The sequence below is a fragment of the Gasterosteus aculeatus genome, chromosome 12 (genome assembly GCF_964276395.1).
Source record: "Gasterosteus aculeatus chromosome 12, fGasAcu3.hap1.1, whole genome shotgun sequence".
In the NCBI taxonomy this organism is placed as follows: Eukaryota; Metazoa; Chordata; class Actinopteri; order Perciformes; family Gasterosteidae; genus Gasterosteus; species Gasterosteus aculeatus.
The window spans coordinates 19,479,049-19,489,570 of NC_135700.1; the positions used below are offsets into that span (position 1 = coordinate 19,479,049).

The following is a 10,522-nucleotide window of genomic DNA, read 5'->3' on the forward strand; positions in this document are numbered from 1 at the left end:
AAGCGCCACTGTGGGGTTTTCCCATGAATGGCAGAACACATAGTTAGGTTGAAGTGTAGCTCTCGGGCAGATGATGCTGTCCCCGGCCAGGCAGTGGTGGAAGTATTTACTTAAAATAAGAAACGTAACATTAATCAAGAAATAATTTGAAATGTAATCATCACATGTATTGATAAATAAAATGGAATGGGCTCAATATGCAGAAAGTATTTCTTTAAGAGATGTATACATATAATATGCGTATATTATATTATTGTATTCTGGTTAGTAGTGCATTCGTGTATAATAGTGTTTAAATTTAGCAATTGCTTAATATACTATTGGGAGGTTATATGTCATATCTGTGTCATGTTTTATTAAATGATCATAGGTTTTGGATAAAAAATGTTAGTATGAAACTACTAACTATAGCAGGAAATCTATACATCTATATATGCAATAAAAAAAAAGATATATTTTTTTCATCTAATATGTAATGATGAATGAAATTAAATCAAAAAAGTGCCCCTTACACTGTACTTGCTTTCTACTACTGACTGCAGGAGACTTATTTTCAGTCGACACAAACTGCTTGTTTCAAGAAGAAAATCCTTGAACAAGCTTCAATATTATCCTGTCCAGCTATATTGATAATAGTGCAAGTGGTGTGGTTTTATATGAACAACCTACACCCACAAAAGAAACCCAAGACAAAGGTGGATATGGCTTCTGTGCTTGGATAAACCCTGAAAAGGTATCATTTTATTCCTTTCAGTAGAAGACCAACATTTAAGCAAACACACCCTTATATAAATATTTCATATAATAAATAGAAAAACTTCTATGTGCAGTCCTTGGCCAGCTTTACACAAAATTAGAAAGTCAGTCTTGATTCTCGTTGTCTCAGATCCTCCACCTCCTCCAAAGTGAGGTCGTTGTTTATCACCCTGTAATGGGAAGGGAAGGAAGGGACAATATTAATGAATGAAAATTCCAGTTTTAAAACGAAAACAAAAGTTAAAGTTTCCCGTTGAGCAAAATAGGATGCAGTGTTTTTTTAGTTCTAAAAAGAGAAGTGAGGCCCTTAATTTAACCCAAATCCAGGATGTAGGCAGCCATCAAGAATACACCCTAAAGAGAAAACAGAACTTTACTCACCATACTGATTTCATGCGCGTATTCTCCTTCAGGGCTTGAACCAGACATTCCACCCCTGACCTGGTTATGCAGTTCTCAGTCAACCTTTTACAGAACACAAGCGGGTGAGGAGAAAGTGGAGCAAGTGAAGCACTGTCGTCCTGGGAGTTCCCAAAAGTCAGCCACTCCTGTCCACAGCAGTTGGTTTGATTGCCAGGACCAGAAAAACGTGTTGCTAACCCTTACCAGAGCTCTTCTAGTGACGTGCTGTTCCTGATAACGTTGGCGAGGGCACCTGCTCCTGCATTCCCCACACCATTGCCTACCAGACTGTGAACATACATTTAGAATTATATTCAGGTAAATTATTCCATAGCTGTTGAAATATATACACAAATGTGGTCATTGTGCAGCTAATTAGAATTCAGACATGTCTGAATATGTTCACATGTCTGATGCCTTTTCAACTTAAATATACCAACGGTTTCAAAATTTAAAGCAAATATTACCTAAGCCACACCAGCGATGTGCTGCTCTGCAGAGCACTGGCGAGGGCCACTGCTCCTGCATCTCCTATCTTGTTGCCCCAAAGCCTGGGAATACAACTAATTATTAGGCGGGGGGTTCAACCTTAAATCAAACACATGAGTCCATATAACAAAGCAACAAAGGCAAATACAACAAAACTAGTTTAGAACAGAAATTCGTCAACAAGAAAACATTGGCGTGGAGACTTTTACCCTAAATACTTTAGTGAACGGTTGGATTTCAGTCCCTCTGCCAGCTGCTTGGCTCCTTCTTCTGTGATGTTATTGTTGCCAAGCCTGAGAGGAAATAGAGTTTACGTTAATTTGCTATTAATGACAAGCGGCACAGATGTTGAGAGTATCATCATAGTTCCATTTTAGTGTCACATCTGATGAGTGCTCCTGAAAATACTGAAAGAGCTGACCTGATGGAAAGGAAATCCTGCCTGCTCTTCAGAAGATGAGAGAAGTGCTGTGTGCAAGCATCAGTTAGCTTGTTGTTGAAAAGCCTAGAGACAAACAAATCGATTAGGAAAAGGAACAAACGTAATTTGGGACATGTGAAAGCATCATTAATCCTTTTGACAACACTTACGCAATTTTCCGGAAGCTGTCACAATGGATACCTGTAGCAAGTAGTTTGCGAATTCCCTCATCGGTAATGCTATTATTCCTGAGGCTGGAAATGTAAGAACGTAGCAAACATGAGCATAACGTTTCTTTTTGAGATAGAAGGAATGATTCTGTTTTGTTTTTTTTGTACTCACTACAGGGAATGGCAATTGTGCATGCAGGGAAGAAGCTGCTCCACTCCGACATCGCCTACGGAGTTGTTGTCAAGCTGCAGGCCGACGGGATTCCTCAAATGCTGGAGCACGTAGGCTAGAGCCGTGCACTCTACAGGGCCGATGTTACAGTAGGTCAGTTTCAGGTGGTCCACCTCCAGCTTACTCACGGCATCCTTAGCGACCCTGCTGTCCTGCATCTCGTAGATGCATTTGATGAGCCAGACGAAGCCGGGCATCGCGTGCATGCTCTTTTTCTCCCCGTCTACGGGTGGCGGGATGGACTTAAAGTGTTTGTGCATGCCTTTGGACAGGCATCTCACCACCTGTCTGACCCGCTTCTCGGTCACTGCACTGGGGCAGCAGTGGAGCCACAGGCTCCGATGGCGCTGGGACAGCAGTCCAGACACAAAGGTGGCTGTGATTTTCAGATTTGGTGTTTCCGCTGATGCAGCTTCCCCGTTCAACGCCTGCCCTTGTTTCCCAGCGGAAGACGAGCAGGCGCCGAAGCACGAGCTGCTCCCGAGACCCGTCGCTCTCATGTTCTGCGGCTCAAAGAGGTTCGAGATAATTGAACGGTCAGCGTTATTTGACGAAACAATGTACAGAGCAGCAAAGAAGCACTGCATCATCAAGTGAAGAAATTCAAAGCATTTACTGCGGGTGGGGGACATATCTTTGCTTTGTACGAGGAAGCCCATGCAGATGTCCTTCTCAGTTACGCCACATGTCTCAAGGTCTGCGGGTGAGAAGATGAAACAGCTTGTTCCTATTCCCTCAAAGGCAAGCTGCCCAAGGTGCAAGACTGTGTCTAGGTGCTCCTGAAGCCAACTCGTCCCCGTGGTGCTCTTAGGGGAGCTTCGGTGCTGGAAAAAGTGCTGCAAGATCATGAGGTAAACATCTGTGATTGTCCGTGGGCTGCCTTCGCCACAACCCAGCAGCTCCTTGTGGCAATGTGAGACAATCCAGCAGAGGACTGGGCTGTGGCACAGTCCAAGGAGAGCGTTTTTTGTCCGCAGGGACGCCAAAACCTTAGAGGCCACAGCGGGGTCACTGTGATGTTTCCGCACGAAGCACTCAATCCCACTCGGGGTGAAGCCCTGCAGGAGGACCTCTTTGCGAAGGTGTTTTTTCAACACAGGGCCCACTGCCTCCGGGCGACTAGTCACCACTTTCCGCACGCCCTTCATCAGGGAGCCCTGGATCAGGTTGAACAACAGTATTTGAACAGGCGCTCGCTGAGTGGGGCAGCAGAGCCTGTGCTCATCTGAAAAGCCATGCTTGAGCTCATCGAGGCCGTCGAAGGTGAAGAGGATGAGATGCGGATGGTCCAGGATGAACTGGAAAATCTCCTCCTGCTCCCTGTCCGGCCAGCAGCAGTGGTCAAAGAGCAATTCCTTGACAGACAGGTCCTGCCGCTCTGAGTTCAACCTGCGACAGCTGAACGGAAACAGAAGGAGGAATTCCCGAAGGAGCGTCCCGCGAGCCCAAAGCAAGTGCAGCCTCTGGAGTAAGGTGCTCTTCCCCCCGCCCGCATCCCCGGACACCAGCACCGTGTCGGCCTCCTTGTTCACCGTGCCCACTGCGCCGACTACGTCCTCCAGGCCCAGAGGTCCATGGACGTCACCGCAGTAATGAGCCAGTTCCAGCTGGCCCTCGGTGTAGATGTCATCCAGAGCCATGTGGCTGGTTCCTCCATAAGTGCTGAGGAAGCAGGACTGAGCAGACACAGAACTGCTGAGCTTCTTCTGATACTTTAGGACCACTGGGACAAAAAGTATACCGCATATCAGATACACTGCAGTAAAGTGTAAAACGACACATACTATTCAACTCATACTACAAACTCAGTCTTTTTTTTTGTATTTTTGAAATCAGCGTTTTTTCAACTGTGTTCTATTTTTGAGCACCACCATTTCCATGTTTGAAAGGAAATAAAAGGAGATATTTTAAAATAGCTTGGCAACAAACAGAAACCCCCATGTGCACATACGGTCTGCATGTGGTTTTCTGTGTTTGGGGTTGAAGTATGGTCCAAGGAAGAACCAGGTAAATGTTGGATACTTTCCAGCATGATTGAAATGATGGCGCACCTTTGGGAGGAGTCCAATTCTCCTGGTTTAGCGATGATCCAGATCCCTGTTTCTGCTGAACGTACCGAAGTACAACCTTCGCCGCTGATTCTCCTTTTGCTCTGACATGATCAAGCAAACGTCTTGCCTGACATAGAAGGGGCAAGAGATTAACAATTAAAACTCATTTACATACAACAACCAGCAGCAGCTTAAATTAAACATTCCAAGTTGCCTATTTAAAGGGATCCAAAAACTAACTTTTAAAAACAAGAAAAACAAGAATTTTTCAAACCACAGTTTAACAGTGTGAATGACAGGTGCGCCAATCCCAGTACCTGCTGAGAGGGAGTGTACACAGGCAGCCGCACGTCGTTGCAGTCTGCTGAGGTAAAGTGCCCTGTTATAACGAGAGCGTGCAGTGCATCTTCAACGCAGCCTTGCAGCTCGCTGACCAGGCTCGGCCGTTGGGCCAGAAGCGTCCGAGTAGATGTGCTCGGGTGATCCTCTTTTTCTTCTTCATTGGAACCGATTCCTGGAAATGAGAAACCAGCTCCTTGCCCTTCAGGCAGCACCTGTTTGAGGGCGGCATAGAAGAGCACGCAGGTGTCCACACCCTTGGCATGTACCAGGTCGAGCAACTGTCTGGTCTTGGTGTACAGCGACCGGCCCGGGACCTGGATGTTCTGGTAGTCCTCCGGCACCAGCTCCCCTTGGGACAGCAGAATGTCCAGAACTTGATCCAGGTGTTCAGCTGACCCGCTGCTGCACAGCGCGTGCAGGATCTCTGTCCGTTGTCTCAGCACCAGCTCCTGGGCTGACATGCTCGTTGCATGTCAGCGGCCACACTGAGGGACACCCATCGTGTAATTAGGCTGCTCCCACTTTCACACGCTGGCACAATGAGCAGCCGGCATGTCATCGTGCTATTGGTCCTCATTCGTTTCACTCAGGTAGCCAACACTGGGATAAGTATCCGTTGCATTGAAAACAATAGAATTGTTACACACCCGAAAGAAAATAACAAAATAAACCTGACTCAAAACGTTTTACAGAAACACCAGAAGCAAGGGGCCCCTAAAGGACCACAGGCAATCGTAAGGTTATCACTCACGGCAAAGTCTCCGTAATAAACAGCTTGCTTGCTTTGCCGCTTGTCAAGTGAAGACGGCAATACTTCAGACTGGCTTCTTCCTCATTCCACAGTTGAAAAGAGAACTCGCTCTGCTAAGTCCCCCTTTGTGAGACGGAAACTAAAAATATTCTTTACTTCCACATTATTTACAATGTCTGTAAAACGTTAATTCACTTCCCTGTTTTTTTTCTTTTCTAACAAAAAAAAAGTTTAACAACTTTAACGGTTTCCACATGCAAACAGCGACTGTTTTAATGGGGCACTTTGTTGTGATCCCGCTGGATATCCTCCTGCCGATGGGGGCCAGGGTGAGTGCAACCCATTTAGAAGGACCCTAAAGAGGAATTATTGTTTTTATGAGAAAAAAAAAGGCAAAAGCTCGGACACTTTTGAATAGAAACAGTTCATTTGCAAGAAAAGCCAGCAGAGATATAGTGAAGGGGTTAACTGCAAGTCTGTGTTTGTGGTTCCTCAACGGCTGCAGTTTGCTCATGAAACCACTTGATGGAACTATCGCATAAATACAGAAACCTGGTTTGCTCAAGAGGCTGGCAACTTCTTTTACCTGTTTACCTGTTCATTTCTGTATGGAGAAGGAAAATGACCCGATCCATGGCCTCGCTTTGTGCCAATCATTTAATTGGTTTGATTGGATTCAGTAGAATGGGGTACGAGTGATCAATGGTTTGTTGTAATAAAAAACAATTGTATGATAATCTCTGCCTGGTAACCATTATAATAATGATAATAATAATAATACTGTGGCAACTGGGAACATGCAGCCTAGCCAGCATGCCGTGTATCTGATGTACAATTCAAAAAAGAGGATATAAAACAATACCCAGGAAACGGCGCATGTTGAGATGGTATCGTACCCCCCCTCCCCCTTTGCTTTCTCTGATGTCAGGATGAAAGAAGCGCAAAAATGACTTTTTGGAGGGTCCGATGAGCTGTCATTGGTGTTATTATAGCCCCCTCCTGGGTGCCATGATTATTTTGTTGTGTTTCTTTGGTGAAATCCTCAAACACACAACGGCACGAGTAATAAAAGTCAGTATTGGAAGAAAACTTTCTGAAGTGAGTTCCTGTTTTCAATTTTTCTTCTTACTCTTGTCTGAGAAAGAAGCGACTCCACCAGCGGGAGTGTAACGCAGAGTGCTCCCTGTCAGGTATCCTGCGACGAGCCCTAGCATGGAATGTTTTACCATCCAATCCACAGCAGGGGGTCCAGACGGGTTTGGCTGGATGAGAAGGAAGGCAAGAAATTGTCAATAAAGAGAATAGGGACATATTCCCCAGAGACATCGCTGAGTATCTCCATCCTCGGTTTCAACATACATCTCTTTGTGCAAAGGAAATATGTTCTGTGGCTCCAACTTCAGTCATTTGGATTATATAAGCTTCTGGTATATGAATGAAGAGACATTCATGAAGAAACACAATATTCATATATAAGAGTTAAGGAAAAAAAGTTTGAATGAGACGGGTTGAGCAGGGGTCAGACCATATGTCACTCATCCGGGGGCCTTTTGTTTAAGGAGCAAAAGAATGCGTATGCATTGTAACAACAAAGGGTCAAAGGTCAGAGCCTGCAGAGCTGGATCGATGTGCGCTCAAAATCTAAAGTTATGTTTAGGGTTTATTCTCAAGACAAAAAATAATAATTTAACCATAGACACGACGATTGGTTGACTTAAACTTGGCTTGGAAGATCCACTCCTCAGCCTGCAAACTGAGCTTTGTCTCACTGAATATGAAGTCAGCTCAGCTAAATAACCTTGTTGGCCAAAGTCAGTTTCAAACTGTATGTCAATGAATGAATATGTTCATTGCTGGATCCAACCGTGCTTTGGCTGCAGCCGTTCCATCGCAGAGGATTCTCTCTGTGGAGAGATCCAAAACACGTGTGCTGAACTCAGCGCGAGGCCAGGTGGGCTGACAGCATCTGCATCGATTTGTTTGGAACACTAACAAATTGTAGCACTTAAATTGCACTTGTAATGGCTCATATCTACGGCGAGTGGTAAACTGGTTTATTTGATGAAATTGCACTTTTCGTGTTTCTTGTTCTTTTGAGTTTGTAAGTCAGCTAAGTAACATGTAATGTAATGTAATGTAAGAAGCAGCTCAGCACGTTGCATCCTGTATGAACTCTGACGTATCCTCATGCTCAGAAATGATTTATTTGTGGGTGACTGTGGGTGAGTGGGGAAGCACGGTCGTCCTCCAATCAGAGGGTTGTCGGTTCGATCCCAGGCCCGGCTAACCCGCATGTCGTTGTGTCCTTGGGCAAGACACTTAACCCAACATTGGTTCTCCTGTCATCAGTGTATGAATGGGTGAATGATGTCATGTAGTGTTAAAGCGCTTTGAGTGGTCAGAAGACTAGAAAAGCGCTATACAAGCACAGGCCATTTACTACCATTACCATTTATCAAACCATCCAAAATGAAATTGTAATTTTGCCTCTAAGCAAAATGAAAATGGCGAACAACAACAGACAGAAAACAGAAAATACACTCAACAGCCATGCAAACAAACCCCTGTATGTGTGCTTGTGTCAATATCTTATGAAATGTGTTGATTCAAGCCGGTTTCATCACTACAGTTTTTATAAAATAAACTTCCGTCTTCGTTCGGTTTAATGAAAGATTGTTGTTCGTGTTTAGTCAAGTCAACGTTCTTTCTGGACAGGTATTGTAGAGTAAAGTGGGAACTCTGTACTAATAATAATACCCATTAATTCTAGGAAACAGGTTAGATATGAGAGATGCATGTCAATGAGTTGAAATTGCGATTGACAGTGTTTGCCTTTAAGTTACTCCAATGGCAAACTTGTTTGACTTGAATAATTCTATGGTATTCTATGGTGTAATTATTCTATGGTGTTATATAATGTGATAACAAAGACAATGTCAACCCCTTTAGGTTTCAGGTCACAAGGCTGAGTTATGTGCCTATAATCTAACATTCCTCTGAGAAAGAGGAGGGCCAATAAAAAGGTGGATTGCCTCTTTTCTTTAAGAGAAAGAGGATCACCGCGTGCAGAAATGAAGTCATTCAACGGCAAATATTGAAATACTCACTTCTCCTGGATTCATTCACACATTGGAACGATTAGTGTATAATTAGAAAAAAGGAATTCAACAGAGGAAGTGGATGGCATCACGCACACACGCGCGTGCGTGTCATTCTGGATTTAATTGACGGGAAGATTAAAGCCAACATCTGAGAGACCCCCCTCCCTTCCTCCCTTTTTTTTTTTTTTCAAGGGCGGCCAAGTTGAAGGAGTCTGGTCTCCAGCGTCTGCCCGGGGTTTGGGGTGCTGCGCTCAAGGTTAGCGCAGCACCCCCACCCCCTGCCCCCCCCCCCCCCCCCCTGCTGAGCCCGCCGCCGCCTGAGATGGGTCCTACTTGTTGGACATTCATTATCAAACTCTGTTAGCTCCTTTCATCTGCAGCTCTCTGCGGCACTCAACGTAAACTACAGAGGCACCTTGCAGCTTGACATCCCTCCATTCACTCTGTACCTTAAACAGCATGCTGCCACATCAAAGCGCTGCGGCTGCCTTTGATGTTGCAAAAAGAAAGAGCTCCAATGATCTGCTAAAAACCAGTGCAACTTTCTGGAGCCTTGTTTTAGTCTTTGGCTATCTCTAGAAGCCTGGAGTCGGGCTCCAGAAGTCCACGGAGCTGAATGGGAATCTGGAAAAGATGAACTGTGCTTTTTGCAAAAATGAGGTGAATGAACAACCGGAGAGAAATAGTTTACTTTGGTTTGTTAGCATTTCCACCCCCCGGTGGTACGTGCCATTTGTCATTAAGTGTCAGGTCAGAGCGAATGTTCAATGACAAACATCCATCACTGTCGACTAAAGCGATTTATTAGACAATGGGTCAACGTGCAGCCCTTCGGCCTTTCATATTCGCAGATTGAAACTCATGAATGGTTATTCCTGGGTTTTTTATGTCCTACTGTATATCAAAAAGATTAAAAACGTGACTAACAACTCTTAGTGTGCAAGTTTTTGTATAAATTTCAGCATTCAGTGCATAATGATACAACATCTTCACAATGAAAATGGATGGTGTCGCTCTTTATGTTTTCTAATTTCATAGAAGTACACTGGAGATGGATCTGAACATTATTAAATAGTGCTTTGTAGCAGTAAAATCTTAGTAATTCCCTAAAACAGCAGGACACTGTAGTTTGAGAGTTAACTCAGCTCAAACACGAGTACAGTGCACTTGTTTTGCACTATTGGAAACATGTGATTCTCTTACGGCAGAATAGTGTACATGGGATTTACTTCAAATAAAAGTTGCTGTGTCCATAATTATGAGGGAACATGTCACCAAGTGCGTGCGGCACGCTCATTGATCTGTGTTAACAGTTTCAGATCAACAGCGGCAGCAATAATAATAATAACACGGCAGACTTTTTAGTGTGGTCAAGTTATAGTTGTTTTTTGTATGGGAATTCTTTGACAATAATAAAAAAGATATTGAGTGCCACCAGACACATCCTTCTTTTTATGAAGGAGAGTAAGTTTGGTAGAAATAATCTATGAGAAAGTTGTCCCGTCTTCCTTGATATCAGGTTCAGGGTCACAGCCTTGTGCACACACACACACACACACACACACACGCGGGAACATTTAACTTGTCTTCAGTCCATCTAAATGACTCAACTTAAAACCGCTGTCCCTTTTTTTTCCCTGGTTGTTCAGCTTTTATCCTAAAAAGGATGTTATTTGCTATTCTGTGTCGTTTGATGAAAAATGTCCCCCGAACACAAACGGGCCCTTTGTAGTTCACTAACCAAAAGACTGTCTTTAATCTGAGGGAGCGTCGTTTTCTTTGTGTTTGCCACATGAGTTGCGTTTTG

The 10,522-nt window shown here is 44.2% G+C and overlaps 1 protein-coding gene across 2 annotated transcripts; it reads right to left on the minus strand.

Moving 5' to 3' along the window:
• Positions 1-700: 700 nt before the first annotated feature.
• Positions 701-5,704, minus strand: nod2 (nucleotide-binding oligomerization domain containing 2). 2 transcript variants are annotated; one of them, XR_013451595.1, is made up of 10 exons: positions 4,839-5,685; positions 4,522-4,648; positions 2,411-4,193; positions 2,239-2,322; positions 2,069-2,152; positions 1,857-1,940; positions 1,626-1,746; positions 1,363-1,446; positions 1,138-1,221; positions 701-926 (listed from the first exon to the last, which is right to left on the minus strand). XR_013451595.1 is itself a non-coding variant. In XM_040169108.2 (10 exons), the coding sequence occupies exons 1-10, from the start codon at positions 5,322-5,324 to the stop codon at positions 854-856; spliced, it is 2,973 nt and encodes a 990-aa protein (XP_040025042.2). In that variant the 5' UTR covers positions 5,325-5,704; the 3' UTR covers positions 701-853. The 2 variants fall into 2 exon arrangements, 1 of the variants encoding a protein (XP_040025042.2); XM_040169108.2 differs by having other exon boundaries at positions 1,626-1,709; positions 4,839-5,704.
• Positions 5,705-10,522: the final 4,818 nt, after the last annotated feature.

Coding starts and splice junctions, on each gene's coding strand:
- nod2 (XM_040169108.2), bottom strand. CDS start 5,324: ATGTCAGCCCAGGAGCTGGTGCTGAGACAACGGACAGAGATCCTGCAC. Junction 1,710..1,856: donor CGTTCACTAAAGTATTTAGG/GTAAAAGTCTCC, acceptor TTGTATTCCCAG/GCTTTGGGGCAACAAGATAG. Junction 1,222..1,362: donor ACGTCACTAGAAGAGCTCTG/GTAAGGGTTAGC, acceptor GTTCTGTAAAAG/GTTGACTGAGAACTGCATAA.